We start from the raw sequence: 16,974 nt of genomic DNA, 5'->3' as shown, positions 1-16,974 counted from the left end.
GGGGGGGAAAGGAATAAGCATTTGTTTTTTTCTTGAGGGTTTCAAAACAATTTTAAAATTTTTTTTCCCCAAATAAAATTTTTTTAAAAATTTTTTTTTTTTTTTATTTATTTTTTTAAAATGGAAGGTGAAATTGAACCACACAATATTAATTGGAAAAATGAATTTTTAAAATTTGATAAAGAAATTAAACAAGTTTTAAATGGAAATGATGAAACAATATTAATAAACTTATTTCACATTGGATCAACATCAATTGGTAATGGATTAAAATCAAAACCAATTATAGATATGTTATTAGTTGTATCCGATATTAATAAATTGGATGATCAAAAAGTTAAAGAATCATTTGGAAAAATTGGTTTTGAATGTATGGGTGAATTTGGTATAATAAATAGAAGGTATCTAAGAAAGTCAAATGATCGGGGTATTAGAATATGTCAAATTCATTCATTTCAATTTGATATATCACTTTATGATATAGAAAGACACTTAGCATTTAGAGACTACTTAATTTCTAATCCATCTTTATGTAAAGAGTATAGTGAATTAAAAGAAAATCTTATCCAAAGTTCAAAAGATAACATTGATGATTACTGTAATGGGAAAGATTATTGGATTAAAAAGATTGAAAAAGAATCATTAATTTGGTTTTTAAAAAATAAAAAATAAAATTATCATTAATAAATTAAAATTTTTCAATTTTTCTTCATTTTATAAAAACAAATTAACAAAAAAAAAAATTTAGTTTTTGAAAAAAAATTATTTTTATTTAATATCTTTAGAGTAGTACTATAGAAATTAATGATAAAATAATAAGAGGTGAATATTTGAGGGCAAAAGCATTTGAACCACTATCTTTGCTACTATCTTCACTTGACTCAATATTAACTACTGGAAGGTCAGTTGTTGAATCTTGAGGTGTTTCAGTATTACTTGAATCTTGGTTATTTGGATTGTTTGTTGTAGTTGAACCACTATTACTACGAGAATTAGTATTGCTAGAGTCATTTTCTGCATTACTTTCTGAATCACCATTTTTATCGGAACTACTGTTTATTGAAGAATCTTGGTTTGATTCATGTGAACTTTGATCATTTGAAGAATCTTGAGTACTTTCTGATTGAACTTCTTCTGATGATCCATGGCTATTAAAAGAATTTGAATCACTATTACTTACATCTCCAGATGATGTTTCAGTTGGTGGTTGTGTAGCAGGAGTTTCAGTAGGTGGTTGTGTAGTTGGGGCCTCAGTTGGTGGCTGTGTAGTTGGGGCCTCAGTTGGTGGCTGTGTAGTTGGAGCTTCAGTAGGTGGCTGTGTAGTTGGAGCTTCAGTAGGTGGCTGTGTAGTTGGGGCCTCAGTAGGTGGTTGTGTAGTTGGGGCCTCGGTAGGTGGTTGTGTAGTTGGGGCCTCGGTAGGTGGTTGTGTAGTTGGGGCCTCAGTTGGTGGTTGTGTAGTTGGGGCCTCAGTAGGTGGTTGTGTAGTTGGGGCCTCAGTAGGTGGTTGTGTAGTTGGAGCCTCAGTTGGTGGTTGTGTAGTTGGAGCCTCAGTTGGTGGTTGTGTAGTTGGGGCCTCAGTAGGTGGTTGTGTAGTTGGGGCCTCTGTTGGGACTACGGTTGGTGGCTCTGTGGTTGGGGCCTCTGTTGGATTTATTGTGTCACCAGCTACCCATCCAGCACATGATGAACTTTTAGATACTTGGAAATATCCAGTTTCAGGCATTTTATAAACATTTGATGATGTTTGTGCAGAAAAGTAATATTTTGCACAGCTTTCAACAGAAGGTAATGTTGTAATAAAAGCTCCTTTGGATGAAGTACCATATACTACTGGCAAATTATGACTTGTGCCATCTTCAAAAACTAATGAAAATTTGCTGACACTTTCGGTATTACTATAAAAGATAGCAATAAACTGAGTACTTGTTGATGGATAAAAAGTATGATAAGCTGAATAAATTGGATTGTTAATGTTGTTACAATTACCACCATGGAAATCCTATTAAAAATTAAAAAATGTTAAATAAAATAATAAAAATAGTAAAGTTTTAAAAATTCACATACCTGGGTTAAATAATCGGAATATTGACCACCTGATTGTTCTACCCAACCAACACCCAAAGTTTTAAATGAATCAGACATAATATTAACTCTATGGCCATCATTTCCACTATTATCTGCAGCACACTGACCATTTACTTCGTCGCAAACTAAAAGATTAGTAGCATCGAATGGGTTAGCACCAGCTGCAATATTTTCACCAGATGATTGACCAGAGCAGGTAATATACGAATCAAATCTTGTCCATATTGATGTTCCATCACAAGAGTCATGCTTAAAGCATCTATTGGTGGCCATATCTTGTGAATGAGATCTTGCTAATTGATTTAGTGTATAGTCATAATATACTGGTGGTACAGCTTGACCATATTTTGAAAATACATTATTTAAACCATTATAACCAGTCATATAATTTGCTTTATATTCCAATGGAAACAAACGAATTAAATTAACTATTTTAAATAAAAAAAAAAATTAATATTAATTTTTAAAAAAAGGAAAAATATTTATAAATAAGGAAAAAAAATATTTAAAAAAAAAATAAAAAAAATAAAAAAAAAAATAAAAAAAATTAAATACTTACTTAGATTAAAGTTTTCCCTTTCCTTTGCATTTGGATAACCATTTAGAGATTCACCATAACCATTAGTATGGTAAAATTGATTAAATATCAAAATTGATAAAATTAAACAAAATAATATTTTCATTTTTTTTTTTGTAAATCTGATAATTAATCGTTAAGATATACGAAATTTAGATATAAAATTTAAAAAAGATGTTACACAATAATAATTTCCTTTCAGTTTTAAAAAATTAAACAAATAAAATATTATTTGTTTTGAAAATAAATTAAAAGAATAAACACAAAAAACTATTATTTAAATGAAGAGATGAAAAATAAAAATAAAAAAAAAATGAAAAAAAAAACTATTTTTATAATGAAAATTTAAAGGTATTTTATAAAAAATAAAATAAATTAAATTAAATATATTAATATATTTTTAAAAAACTAAAAATCTAAGATTTATTTCCATTATTTTATTTTTTTTTTATTTTTATTTTTATTAAAAATTTTTTTTTTTTTTTTTTTTTTTTTTTTTTTTTTTTTTTTTTTTTTGGTCGTTTTGATATTTAGTAATTTAAATAAATTAAAAAAAAAATAAAAAAAATATTTTATAAACGGTTTCTATTAATTTTATATTATTATAAATAAAAAGGAGTTTAATAAATACAAAAGTTTATTATTACAATTTAGAAGTTTTAAAAAAATTTAAAGTTAAATTTTAAATAAAAAAGATTGATAAAATTAAAGAGATTATTAAAGTGACAGATAAAGTTAATTTGGATGAAGCATTATAAATTTCATTTTCGGACCATGATTCACAACTTGAGTTTGTAGCTAATCTAAGGAAACCTTCATCTGGATAACGAACAATATTTTTATTGACATCTAATGCTTCAAAATAAAATGGAGCACAAAATTCGAATTCTACATTATCCTTAGTTAAAATGGCATTATTATTGTTACCATAATGAATATCCATGGTATGTGAGGCACCATTAAATACTAATGAAACTGATTGGAATGCGACGGTACTATTTGAATATGCTGCAATAAAACGTGGGGTTTTAGCATCGACCATGGTATAAAAAGCTGAATAAATTGGTGAATAAGTATCCTCACAAACACCTGATGAAAAATCCTGTTAAAAAAAAAATGTTAAAACCATCTTTTTATATTTTTGTTAAATTTAAAATAAAAATCAAAAATACATACTTGGGTGTAATAATGACGATAAGTACTATCTTGATTATAAAAATAACCAGATCCAACTGAAGCATATGATTTACTCATAATATTTCTACGATGACCATCACTAGATTATAATTTTAAAATGTTAGTTTAAAGAGTATATAAATGAAAATTATATTTTAATTTGAAATATTTACTTATCATCTCCATCTGGTACACATGCACCGTTCTTTGAATCACAAAGAAAAGCGGTCATACTGCCCAATGGGGAATTGTTACCAGCACTGATATTTTCACCCCATGCACCTCCGCATGCCTATTTATATTTTAAAAAAAAAAAATGTTAGTTTGGAATCTAAAGATCTAAATATAATTTAATTTATTATTTACTTCATATTCTTTAAAACGATCCCAAATATTTTCATTATTACAGCTATTATGTTGGAAACAATTATTAACGGCCATATCTCTACTATGTGCTCTAGCAACTTTGGTTAATGAAAAATCATGACGGAGTGGAGTAGTTGCGTCATATTTAGAAAAAATTAAATCCATACCAGTTCTATTTTGTGGTAATAAATACTCTTTTTTAAATTCTTGTGGGAACATTCTAACCATGTTTAATAAAACAAAAGTTTCTCTTTCGTTTGAACTGGGATAACCTATAGTATAATTATAATTAATGTCAAGTTTTTATTTTTATTTTTATTTTTATTAAAATTTTATTACCATTTACTGTTTCACCATATGCATCAATATGTGCAAATTGATTAAAAATTAAAAAAGAAACTAATAATGAATATAATATTTTCATTTTGTGTAAATAAAAAGCAATAGTGTTTTAAAAAATAAAATAAAATAAAAAAAATAAAAAATCTATTTATGATTTTTTTTTTTTTAATTTTTTCATTTTTTTTTTTTTTATTTTTTATTTTGAGGATAATTGTTTTTTTTTTATAATAAAATCAACCACCAAAAAATTTTAAATGGGTTTAATAGGTTTTTTAAATGGGTTTTTACCACAATTATTTTGATCATTAATATTCGCAACTTGAAGCTGGTTATGAAAAATATCAAATTTTTGTATAAAAACATTATTGAAAAAAAAAAAATCTAATTAAATAACTTTACAAAAATTAAAAATTGTTTTATTGTAATTTTTTTTTTTTTTTCGCATTTTGTTATTTATTATAAGATAACAAAGGTTATAAAAAATTTAATGGTCATAGCCAAAAAAATAATTCCATTTCATTTTGATTATAAAAATTGGAAAACTTATGATGGTTTTAAAAGAAAAAAAAAAAAAAATCTTTTTGAAATAATTTTTAAAAAACTAAAAAATTAAAAAAAAAAAAAATAATTGGGTGGTTTATAATCATAAAAATAGCTTTATTGTAAATTTTTATTTTTAAACATTATAGAGTTTTTTTTGTTGTAATTATACATTAATAAAATAAATAGTTTTTTTTTTTAATAGAAAATAAATTTTCTATTAAATTTTTACAAAAATAAATAAAATACAGATAATAACAAAAATAATAAAGTTGTTGATTGTTGAATTAGCGATAATGAGTTGTTTGTTTGATTTTCAATATCATTGTAAACAATATTTTCTTCTGCCATGAGATTATTGATGGCTGAGGAGGCGGTAGTACTACTAGTCCATGAATTGCAAGTTGTATCCTTACTTATTTGTAATGAGCCAGTATCTGGGTATCTATAGGTAGCACCACTTGTAGTTGTAGTTGTGAAGTAGTATTTAGCACATACGGTGAATGATGTTGGTGTGTAAGTGTAAACTGCAAAAGTATCATTTCCATAGGCTCTGGTCATTGAAACAGTTGAACCACCAACAAAAACCAATGACATTGTAGATGTTGACAAAGTTTTACTGTAAAAATTTACAATGAATTGTGGATTTGTAGATGGAAAAAAGGTATGGTAGCCAGAGTAAATTGGACCAGTTGGGTTATTACATGTACCACCAGTTAAGTCTTGGGTCCAATAATGTTTGTAGGTTGAGGTTGAAGTGTAATAATAACCAACACCAGCAACTTTATAGTTAGCATTCATAAGGTTTTTACGGTGACCATCATATCCACTTCCATCCGCTGAACAGGCATTACCAGATGTGGCATCACAGATTAATAAATTATTGGCAGCAATACCTGTTGAAGAACCAGCAGCAATGTTTTCACCCCAACCACTTCCTGTACATGAAGTCCATCTACTGAAACGGGCACTAGTACTTGAACCATTAACGCAATCATTGTGTGAGAAGCAGTTATTTGTGGACATATCATAAGAGTGGGCTTTAGACATACGATTTAAAGTGTTGTTTAAATAAATTGGAGTTGTTGGTTTATATGTGGTAAACATTAAATTTAAATTTGTGTATCCAGTCATATAAGTGTTTGCATATTGGGTTGGAAACATTCTTACTAACTATAATATAAAAGAAAAAAAAATTTAAATTAATATTTTGAATTTATATTAAAAAATATTTTTAAATTACATTGATAAGATTGAATGATTCTCTTTCATAGTGATTTGGGTTGTTTTGTGAATCTGATTCACCATAACCAAAAACTAATAAATAGTTTATTGATAAAGTTATTAAAATATGTAGTAATTTCATTTTATTATTATTTTTGTTATTAATGATTTTAAAAAAGAAATTTTAAATTTTAATTTATATTTTTTTTTTTTTTGTTTTTTTCTTTTCTTTTTTTTTTTTTATAAATTATTTTATTATAATAAAATTTCTTTGTGAAATATCGGCCTACAAAACAATTATAATAATTTTAAAAGTTTTTTTTTTTACTTTTTAATATATCAATTAACGATTTATAAAAAGTAAAAAATTTTTTTTTTTTTTTAATTTTAAAATTATTTTTTTTAACTTGATATTGGTTTGATTTTGGAAATATTCAAATAATTGAACTAGTAAAATTCCACTTTTTAAAATATTTTTCTTTTTTTAAAATTAATAAACAAAACTGTTCAAATAATAAACCATATCTTTTGTATTTTATAATAATATATTTAAAAATTTAACTTATCTTTGGTAATTAAAACTAACTGCAAAGATAATAGTCTCAATTTTTATTTTTTTTTATCAAAAAAATCTTTTCTCTTAAAAAAAAATCAAACAATTCCCTCAATTTGGTGCATTGAAGATTTTAATATTAAAAAATTTTATATTATATTTTTTTAAAAAAACAAATAAAAACACTATTATTGTTTAAATTTGTCAATTATAAAATTTGAATATCATATGATCAATATTTAATTTGGAAATGAGATGGTGTAACACACATTATTTTTATATTTTTTTTGATTAATCTCCTTTCTATAGAAATTATCTTTTTTTAAAAAAAATGTGGGGTTTTATTTATAATTTAAAAATATTTGTTTTTTCCCTTTTTTATAAATTTATATTATCTTTTTTTTTTTTTTTAATTATTTTTTATTTTTTTCATTTTTTTTTTTTAAATTTTTTTTTAATTTTTTCAATATAATATTTTTTTTTTAAAATTTTAATTTTTTATTTCACACTAAACCCTCTTTGTACAATTTATTATTATAATTTTAAAAATATAGTAATACATTTACTTAGATTTAGTTGTGATCTCTTTTTTTTTTTTTTTTTTTTTTTTTATTTCAATTTTTACTTTTTATTAGATTTTTATAAATTTTAATAATAGAAACAAAAAAACTAAACACCTACAATAACTCCACCCAATAACAGCAATAAATATGTCAACTAATATATATCATATCTTGGATGACCTTGTTAAAATGGTAGTTCGTGCATTTTATCAAGATGACCATGCAGTTGTTATAGATGGTCTATTAAGAGAAAAGAAACGGTAGGTTTATAATTTAATAAATAACTAATTAAAATTTTATATTTTACTTATATAAATTTTTCAAAAATAGTATTAAAGATGAAGATTTAGCAAGAAAGTTAAGAATTAATCAAAAGCATGTTAGAAAACTATTAATGGAGTTAAAAGGTGACTCTATGGTCAAATCTATGGATGTTAAAATTGAAGCAAAGGGACCACATGAACGTGGTCAAACAGTTTTATTATGGTATATTGATTATAAATTAATTATTGATATTGTTAAATATAAATTTTATATGATCAGAAAGAAAATGGAATCAATTAAACTTCAAAAGATTGATATACCAACTTATAGATGCGTTCAATGTAATACATCGTAAAGTATCAAATTATAATAATAATAATAATAATAATAATAATAATAATAATAATAATTATAATTATAATAACTATAAACAATATAATTAAAAATATAACTAATCTTTTACATAATAGATTTACAGCTTTAGATGTACCAAAACTTTTATCAATGGAAACAGGTGCTTTAGAGTGTGATGTTTGTAGTGGTTCAATTGAAGAAGATCAAAACAATGAATCCCTAACTCAAACTGCTAAACATCAATCAGATTTATTGGGTCAATTAAAAAAAATTATAGATCAATTAAGAAAAACTGAAGGTGCAAATATTCCTTTGTATGTAAAATAAAATATTTAATATATAGTATTATTTATCATTCTAATATCTTTTTTTTTTTTTTTTTTATTCATTTTTAGATTTGCAAGAGATTTAGCTGATAATACAGCAGATCAAGGTCCATCTTATACTATTAATACAAATTCATCAGCAGGTGTTGGTCCAAAACCATCTGCATTCCCAGTGGCACAGAATTCACAAATGCCAAGTATTAATCCGACATCAGATAATGTTACTTTAGATATAGACATTCTTGATAGTGATAATATTGAAATTAATAAAACAACTGTTAAAGTCGATAAGTAAGTCTTTTATATAGGTACTACTATTGTTATTTCAATATTTATTTATTAATAATTTAAATTACTATAGTAGTAAGAAAACAGGTTTAGCATCATTACCACCTTGGTTATTACCAACTGCAAATAAAAGAAAAATATTACAACAACTATCAACTAATACACAATCAACAGTTTCAGAACAACCAACAGCTATCAGGGATCCATTAAAATTTGACTCTGAATTTTATATAAATTATATTAAAAATCATTATAAAGAATGGGAAAGTTCACAAGAAGAAAAAGAAATACTATCAAACCCACCATCGCCAAGTGAAGAACATATAGATAAAAAAATTAAAATAAATAATTTTAATGGTAATAATAATAATAATAATGACAATAATAATTTAGATGATATTTTAATTAAAGTTGGTGAACAATATAAATCAATTACTGATGTAACTGAAGATGACCAAGAAGTAATGTCCTCTCAAGAATATGAAGACTATAGTAGTGCACTATATTCCTATGTTTCAAAAAATGTTTTTGATAATGCAAACTCCTTAATGTCCTAATAATAAAATATAAAAAAAATTGTAAATAAAATCCAATATTTAAAAATATATATTTTTAGATCAAATATACACAAAATAATTTTATTTATTTTTTTGTATTTAATTCTTTTTTTTTCTACCTTTTGCAGGAGCCCTAGTTGGTTTTTTAATCTCCTCTTCAGACTCTTCAGATTCATTGTTGGATTCTTCAGATTCATCTTCGGATGATGAAATTTGTTTTTTCTTTTTACTTTTTGTCTTTTTCTTTTCTTTTTCTTTTTCTTTTTCTTTTCCTTTTTTACTACTTTTTTTTTCTTTTTCTTTTTTACTAGTGCCTGCTTTCTTTTTTGATTTAGTTTCAACTATTTTTTCTTCCTCTTCTTCTTCCTCTTCTTCTTCCTCTTGCTTTTTTTCTTGTTCATCCACTTCATTATCTATATTTTCAAACTTTTCGTCTTTATCTTGTGGTGGTTCTTCCTCTTCGTCTTCATCTTTTTTACTTTTAGCAATTTCATCAATTTGGTTAAACGCATCTTCAACACCTTCGCCTTCTTCATAATTGTTACTATTTAAATATTCTTCATTCATTTGATCGTTTTCTTCTTCGTCTTCTTCATTACCTGCATCTTGTCCAGTCCACCATTCAATCATACCCAAACCAGAATCTTTAACTGAAACTTTTAAAATTAATGGTGACTTTACTTGTTGTAATAATCTTTCATTCTCTGCTTGTCTTTCTTTGTATTCTCTTAATGTATATGAGTCCATACTATCTGTATTTAAATTTTTTGGTGCTGGTGCTGGTTGTGAAACTTCTGGATTAAATTCTATTTGTTCAACTCTAAATCTAACTCTACCACCATTTTCAAAAAATAATTGATTATCATTCCATTCCCAATACCAAAGTTTTTCTTCATCAGAACTTTATATAATAAAAATAATAATTATTAATAATGATATTCTATTATTTAAATTATTATTATTATTATTATTATTATTATTATTGCTATTACTATTATTTTTATTATAATAATAATAATAATATTATTTAAAATTTATTATTTTTACATACAAACTTGAAGGTATTGGTAATTCGATTGGATTTAAATAAATTTCATCATAAAAACCAATAGTAATTTGTACTTGATCTTTTGTTGATTTTTTGATAACACCCTCCATTATTTCGCCTTTGAATGGTTTAAAAACGACCATTCTAAATCTAACCATTAAATGTGCAGCACCATCACCTGAATATACATATGAATCACCTGTACCCAATATATCATATAACGCTATAAATAATCCGCCATCTAATACAACTTTACTAACATATTTCTTTTCAATTTCATCCTCTATAGTTTGTACTTCGTTATTGAAATCATTTGGTGGAATTCTAACTCTATCTTCGATTGTTAATAAATGAAACATTTCAAACTATTTCGCTTAATTATTATTATTACTGTTATTACTATTATTATTATTATTATTATTTTCAATTATATAAATTATAAAACAATAATAAAAATTTTAAAACAGTTAAAATATTTAAAAAACAAATAAAATTCAAAAAAATTCAAAATTTTTCAAATTTTTTCAAAAATTTTTTTTATAATTTTTTTTTTTTTTTAAAAAATTTACTTTAGAGATATAAAATTTATTTTTTTTAATTATTGAACCACCCATTTTTTATCTAAATCAACACTTCTATCTGGTGCTGGACTATCGATTGGGATTTCCATTGAATGGTCAATTTTACCAATATTATTATTATTATTATTATGATTATAATTATTATGATTATTATTATTACTTGTGTGATATCTACTATTTAATACATTTGCATTGTTATTAATATTTATTGTTGTTGGTAAGTTACTATGACGGGTATAAGAGTGGTCTCCCGGTTGTCTAAAATATGAAACTACAATCTATTTTTAAAAGTTATAAAAAATAAAATTAGTATTTTTTTTTTTTTTTTTTTTTTTTATAAAAAAGTAAATTTACATAATAATCAGTGGCAGTACTACTAGTGGGACTATTATGTTCACTATGTTTGTTATGGTTGTGGTTGCTTTTGGTTTTTTCTCTTAATGAAAAAATAATTCCTTTTCTTTTACAAATTTCATCATTATTTATTTGAAAGAGGATAGCATTTAAGTCTTCTCTTATTTTTCTATAATATTTTTTGTATACCACTTTATGTGTAATAAAACAACCAAGCATTATTGGAATACCAATGAAAAATGCAAAAGTAAATACTCCTAAATAATAAGTCCCCTAAAGAAGAAAAAAATAAATATTAATAAAAAATAATTTAATAAAAATAATAAATAATAAACATCTTACCTTTAGTATTGGTGTATTTTTTCTACGAGATGTTCTATTTAAATTTTGAATTATTTGGTCAAATTCTTGAGGATCCAATATTTGTCTTAAACTTGTGGGATAGTCTCTCATAAAACCATTGAATGTTGCTTTCGAATAAGACTTATATTGACTAGGCTCTGGTCTTATTTCAATTGATGTTCTTTCCATTTTTATTTAATTTTTTTTATAAATATATACAAATATATAAAAAAATATTATAACTTTATTACTTTTTATAAAAAGAAAAGTGTAAAAATAAAGATTAAAAAATAAAAAATGCTTTTCATAGTTATAAAAACACAATAAATAAAAACAGATCTAGATCTATTATAATTTAAAGTTATTTTAATTTTTTTTTTTTATTATTTATTATTTTTAATATTTTTTATTTCCTTTTTTATAAAAATTTAATTTAATTTAAATAAAATATTTAAATTAAAATTAAATTTTATTTAGTATTTTTAGATTTATTTTTTAATTTTTTTTTTTTAAATTTAAAAAACAGGGTGTTGAAAATGCAAAATAAAATGTTATAACTAAAAATTAATTAATCTTGAGAGAATGTAGAAATTGTTATCAATCAAATATTTAAGCAATAATGAATTTGTGTTTATAATTTTTTTTTTTTTTTTTTTCGATAAATTATAAAATTTTTTTTTTTAATTTATTTTTAATTTTTTTTTAAAATTTTATTATTTTTTAATTTTTATATATTTAATAAAAAAAAAAAATTAAAATATGATAAATAATAATAAAAATAAAAATAATAATAATAATAATAATAATAATAATAATAATAATAATATTAATATTAATAATAATAAAAATAATAGTAAATTAATACAGTTTAAAGAAGTTGAAAATGGTGTATCTAGACAAATAACATTTACGACATTTGATTGGAAGCAATCACTACCAGCCTATCCAATACCACCATTTGGTCTTAAGGTTCATCCATTAGCAATCATTGTTGGTTGGATAAAAGCAAATCCTAAACATTTAAATAAATATTTAAAATTATATTTAGATAATGGATTTGTAACAATTTCATTTTCACCATCATATGTATGCCAGTAAGTAAAATTTGTAGTTTTATTATTTGTATATAGTATATATAATTATGTTTTATTAACATTTTTAATATTTTAGCTTTTTTCCAAAGAAAATGAAAGAGTTAGCATTTAATTTTTTAGAATATTTATTAAAAGAAAATGAAAAAATACAGAGACCAATTATATTTCAAGTTTTTTCAGGTAATATGGTATTTCAAAGTGAAGTTTTTAAGTTATTAAACGAAGAAAATGTAATTATTCTCATTTCTTTTATTAAATAATAATATTAAATAATAATAATAATAATAATAAAGATATTCATATTAATATTATTTATTTCATAGAAATTTAAAAAACTTATTCCATTTATTAAAGGTCAGGTTTTCGATAGTTGCCCATCAAAAATTAGTGAAGAATTAGCATATATTTCATTAAGCAAAACAATGAAAAGATCAATTTCAAAAAAAGCAGTTAGATTGGTAACCAAAAGCTATGCAAAATTATTAGATGTCGAAAAGATTGATAGAGACTTTTGGGATCGTCTAAAGAAATGTCCAATATCAACACCACAATTGTATATATATAGTATTAATGACCCAGTTTCATCTTATTTTGACGTCGAAAGAGGAATCATTATAATGAAAAAACAAAGTATTCCTGTAAAAACACTTTGTTTTGATAATTCAGTCCATGTAAATCATCTAACTCAGCACCCAATGAGATATATGAAAAATTTATATCAATTTTGGGAAAAAACTTTAAAACAACAACAGCAATCCATTATAGACCAAAAATCAAATTTTAAATTTGGTGATGTAATAAATAAATTTGTTTCAAAATTATAAAAAAAAACATTAATTTTTTTTTTTTATAAATATTCTTTTTTTATATATTTATTTATTTTTAATTTTATAAATTTTTTTTTTTTTAAAATAAAATTATTTTTTTAAAAAAAAAAAACATTTGAGATAAGTAATGCTTATTTTTAAAATACCTTGAGAAAATAAATAAATTTTTCTTATATCTCAAAAAATTTTGTGATGGTTATGAATTCCTTCAAAACTCAAAAAAAAAAAAAAAAAAAAACGAAAAAAAAAAAAAAAAACTGAAAAAAACTGAAGGGGAAAATTTTTTTTTTTTTTTTACATAAAAATTTTTGGGTAGGCAAATACATATGTAAAAATTTTTTTTTTTAACTATTTTATTAAAAATTCAATGGCCCCGATGTTATTATTTCTAATTTCGGGAATAACAAATAATTAAAAAGGCCCCTATACCCTATATCAAAATATTTTGATAATATTTCAAAAATAAAAAGTTCCTTAAGGTTTAGAATTATATCTTAAAGAATTGCTTGGCATTATCAATTGGTATACTAATTTGTTTTTCCGAGCCATTTACGACCACTGTGGTTGCACTCATATGATTTTAATGAATTCTATTTTATTGCTATTATCAAGTCTATTATTAAAATAACTTTTAAAAATATCTTTTGCCAAAGGTGAAACAATGTCTTAAAATTCTTGGAGTATCTACAGTTTTTTTTCAATAATTTTTATATAATTATTCATTGTAACCCATTTAATTATTTCTAATCACTAAACTACAACTGTACATACCATTGATTCATATTATCTATTTAACAGTTTTATTAAATTTTTAAGAAAAATAAAATATTTTTAAATTATCAAAAACCACAATTGGATCTATTTTGTGATATAAATTTAAACGCCATCAAATAAATTTTTTCTCTTTTCCTTTTAAGTTACCCAGTATGATTGTTTACTTTATATCTTAAAGTATTGCTTGTCATTGAAAATCTTTTAATTCAAGCAAGTACTTTTCTGACAATTATCCTGATTGATTTTTGAATTATATCTTGTTGTTTTTTATTTTGATGTTTTTTTAATGGTAGTTTATGGTTTGAAATAACAAACTAGCATACCAATTAATAAAGATATTAGAAATTTATTTTATAGTTGTAAATCAGCTTTAACCTTATTGGTTTATTGTTGTCCAAAAAGTGGAAAGGTATTACAGATTGGCTTTCCTTCAGGTGATTGTAAAATGATATTGTGTTATTGAAGTAGGTGGTAAAAATAAGATATTAAACAACAAAATAAAATTCAAAATGTATTTTCTAAAATTAAAAGATTTTCGACAAGCAATATTTTAAGATATAAATTTAAACAGGAAATACCTTAGATAATGTTTTAAAAAGATATCATACAATATAATGTAAGTTGTATTTTTCGTTAATTGTTATTTAGGGATTAGAAATAATAACATTGATGTTACAATGAATAATAATATTAAAATTATTAAAAAAAAAAATTTAATATTCAAAAAAAAATTAAAAAAAAACCAAGGGGTGTTTGGAGGCGTTTTTTTAAAAAAAAAAAAAGAAATGAAAATTTTTTTTTTATGCGCATCACTTTTTTTTTATATATAAAAAAAAAAAAAAAAAATTTCATTTCTTAATTTTTTTTTGCCGAGACACCCCCTTGAAAAAAACCCCAAAATAAACAATTTATTCAATCATTAAAAAATAATATGAAAAAAAAAAAAAAAAAAAAAAAAAGTTTTTTACAATTTTTTTCAGGTTTTTTTTTTTTTTAGTTTTTTTTTTTTTTTTTTTTTTTTTTTTGAATTTTGGGAATACTTTAGTCAGTAAGCCAAATCACCAAAACCACAACAACATTAGCAAAAATATTTATATGTTTTTAATTATTTAAAATTTTTTTTTTTTTTTTCGTCGTAAAAAAATAAGGGTGGAAATTCATTTTTTTTGTTTACAATTATCTTTTTTTTATTTATTTTTTTTCTATTTTTATAAAATTTTTTTTATTTATTTTTATTTAAATAAAATATTCTTAAATAAAAAATGTTAAATAAAAAAAAAATAATTATAATTGTTTCAATTATAATCGTTATAATATATATTTTAACTACTTTTGAAATGATTGAAAGGGATAATTTTAAATATAGAAAATATGGAATTAATTTTACAAATAGTCCATTCCATAATAAAAATGATAACTATGACCAAACATTGGTGAAATTGGAAAAATTAAGATTTTTACAAAAAGAAGGATATATTAACGAAGAGGAATTCGTTGCAAGAAAAACTCAAATTTTAGATCAATTTACTCAAACTACTTTGCCACCAGTTAAATCTTATGCCCATATAGTTGGAAACAGTGACCAACCAGCCAAAAATAACAGAACCGGTTTTATATATCCAAAAGTGATAGAGTATTATGAAGAGTTTTATAATCAATATGGTCATATAGAAAATAAAACTCATTATATATTACAAAAACCATCGAATATTACAATTGATATCATGATTCCATTCCCATCTTTTCGTGTTAATAGAACTTTACAAGGTATAGAAAGATGGAGCCTCCCAAATAAAATTCCATGTGATAGTTTTACAGTTTCAGATTTATTTCCTGGTGCTAAATCAAATTTGGTATTTTATCAAAATCGTGATCAAAATTTTTTAACTGAACAAAGGTTTCTTAATGCTGTTAATTCCGCTCCATGGAGAAAATGCTTTAATGATGTAAAATTTGCTTATGCTAATATTCCTCAACATGAAGATAGCTACCCATCCGGTGTATCAAAAATGTAATTTCCATTATTATATAATTTTATTTCGTTTTTTTTAAAATTTTTCATACTAAATTTTTATACAATAGGTTTTATAAATATTTTGACTATAATATTGGGCCACCAAGTGATTTTTTCTTTTGGCTCGAAAGTGATGTTAATCCTTTAAAAAAAGATTGGCTAATTGAATTATTTCGTGTGACAATTACAATGTTAGAAGCCCGTCAAAATAAACCATTTTATTCACTGGGAAGCAATGCACGTCATTATATCAATAAACCAGGTGAAACTAGAGCATCACAAGTATATCATATTAATGGAAATGCTTTGTATTGGAGAGATAAATCATGGTATGATAGTTTTTTGGTTAAAGTTGAAAATTGGTCTAGAAAAACTAATTTTTTTGATTGTGATATTACTTATTATATGGAAGTTAATGAAAATTGGAATAGTGTTAAGGAAATAGCACAAGAATTTATTTTTTACGAATTTATTCAAAATCTAGGTAACTATTATTCAAAATTATTTAAATTTATGACAAACCAATTTACTAATATTGTTATTTTTAACTATAATATAGGCCATGATTCTTACAATGAAATAGAGTTCTCAATTAAAAATCCAAGAACCTATTTGGTGCACTCTTAAAAAAAAAAAAATGTAATTGCGAAATATATAATAATTATTATATAATAAAAAAAGGATGTAAATAATAGTAATATTTCAAAAATAAAAAAAAATGTAAA

General features: G+C 23.0%; 10 protein-coding genes across 10 annotated transcripts; 5 read left to right on the top strand and 5 right to left on the bottom strand.

Moving 5' to 3' along the window:
• Positions 1–120: 120 nt before the first annotated feature.
• On the top strand, positions 121–672 carry DICPUDRAFT_81018 (uncharacterized protein; the record flags this gene model as incomplete). The annotated part of the gene is made up of 1 exon (XM_003290238.1): positions 121–672. The coding sequence occupies one exon, from the start codon at positions 121–123 to the stop codon at positions 670–672; it is 552 nt and encodes a 183-aa protein (XP_003290286.1).
• A 982-nt stretch (positions 673–1,654) lies between these two features.
• DICPUDRAFT_19562 (uncharacterized protein) lies at positions 1,655–2,768 on the bottom strand (the record flags this gene model as incomplete). The annotated part of the gene is made up of 3 exons (XM_003290226.1): positions 1,655–1,999; positions 2,065–2,513; positions 2,645–2,768. Coding segments are annotated over 3 exons (918 nt in total), but the record flags the coding sequence as incomplete, so codon positions are not given.
• Positions 2,769–3,344: 576 nt separating this feature from the next.
• Positions 3,345–4,628, bottom strand: DICPUDRAFT_81016 (uncharacterized protein; the record flags this gene model as incomplete). The annotated part of the gene is made up of 5 exons (XM_003290225.1): positions 3,345–3,764; positions 3,839–3,938; positions 4,012–4,130; positions 4,205–4,476; positions 4,544–4,628. 5 exons carry the CDS (start codon positions 4,626–4,628, stop codon positions 3,345–3,347), a joined length of 996 nt encoding a protein of 331 aa, XP_003290273.1.
• A 548-nt stretch (positions 4,629–5,176) lies between these two features.
• On the bottom strand, positions 5,177–6,458 carry DICPUDRAFT_95100 (uncharacterized protein). The gene is made up of 2 exons (XM_003290224.1): positions 6,330–6,458; positions 5,177–6,259 (listed from the first exon to the last, which is right to left on the bottom strand). The coding sequence occupies exons 1-2, from the start codon at positions 6,450–6,452 to the stop codon at positions 5,315–5,317; spliced, it is 1,068 nt and encodes a 355-aa protein (XP_003290272.1). The 5' UTR covers positions 6,453–6,458; the 3' UTR covers positions 5,177–5,314.
• A 1,109-nt stretch (positions 6,459–7,567) lies between these two features.
• Positions 7,568–9,277, top strand: DICPUDRAFT_56584 (uncharacterized protein). The gene is made up of 5 exons (XM_003290237.1): positions 7,568–7,686; positions 7,757–8,041; positions 8,161–8,358; positions 8,440–8,661; positions 8,732–9,277. Exons 1-5 carry the CDS (start codon positions 7,574–7,576, stop codon positions 9,213–9,215), a joined length of 1,302 nt encoding a protein of 433 aa, XP_003290285.1. The 5' UTR covers positions 7,568–7,573; the 3' UTR covers positions 9,216–9,277.
• A 493-nt stretch (positions 9,278–9,770) lies between these two features.
• Positions 9,771–10,622, bottom strand: DICPUDRAFT_20776 (uncharacterized protein; the record flags this gene model as incomplete). The annotated part of the gene is made up of 2 exons (XM_003290223.1): positions 9,771–10,116; positions 10,267–10,622. Coding segments are annotated over 2 exons (702 nt in total), but the record flags the coding sequence as incomplete, so codon positions are not given.
• A 654-nt stretch (positions 10,623–11,276) lies between these two features.
• On the bottom strand, positions 11,277–11,726 carry DICPUDRAFT_22402 (uncharacterized protein; the record flags this gene model as incomplete). The annotated part of the gene is made up of 2 exons (XM_003290222.1): positions 11,277–11,471; positions 11,541–11,726. Coding segments are annotated over 2 exons (381 nt in total), but the record flags the coding sequence as incomplete, so codon positions are not given.
• Positions 11,727–12,299: 573 nt separating this feature from the next.
• On the top strand, positions 12,300–13,458 carry DICPUDRAFT_154775 (uncharacterized protein; the record flags this gene model as incomplete). The annotated part of the gene is made up of 3 exons (XM_003290236.1): positions 12,300–12,634; positions 12,711–12,864; positions 12,958–13,458. The coding sequence occupies 3 exons, from the start codon at positions 12,300–12,302 to the stop codon at positions 13,456–13,458; spliced, it is 990 nt and encodes a 329-aa protein (XP_003290284.1).
• A 1,087-nt stretch (positions 13,459–14,545) lies between these two features.
• On the top strand, positions 14,546–14,698 carry DICPUDRAFT_37110 (uncharacterized protein; the record flags this gene model as incomplete). The annotated part of the gene is made up of 1 exon (XM_003290235.1): positions 14,546–14,698. A coding segment is annotated over one exon (153 nt), but the record flags the coding sequence as incomplete, so codon positions are not given.
• A 799-nt stretch (positions 14,699–15,497) lies between these two features.
• DICPUDRAFT_81010 (uncharacterized protein) lies at positions 15,498–16,876 on the top strand (the record flags this gene model as incomplete). Its single annotated transcript, XM_003290234.1, has 3 exons — positions 15,498–16,246; positions 16,318–16,733; positions 16,809–16,876. 3 exons carry the CDS (start codon positions 15,498–15,500, stop codon positions 16,874–16,876), a joined length of 1,233 nt encoding a protein of 410 aa, XP_003290282.1.
• Positions 16,877–16,974: the final 98 nt, after the last annotated feature.

The sequence above is a fragment of the Dictyostelium purpureum genome (genome assembly GCF_000190715.1).
Source record: "Dictyostelium purpureum unplaced genomic scaffold DICPUscaffold_214, whole genome shotgun sequence".
In the NCBI taxonomy this organism is placed as follows: Eukaryota; Evosea; class Eumycetozoa; order Dictyosteliales; family Dictyosteliaceae; genus Dictyostelium; species Dictyostelium purpureum.
The sequence above is the reverse complement of the archived record's forward strand: the minus strand, read 5'-3'. Positions and strand labels throughout refer to the sequence as shown.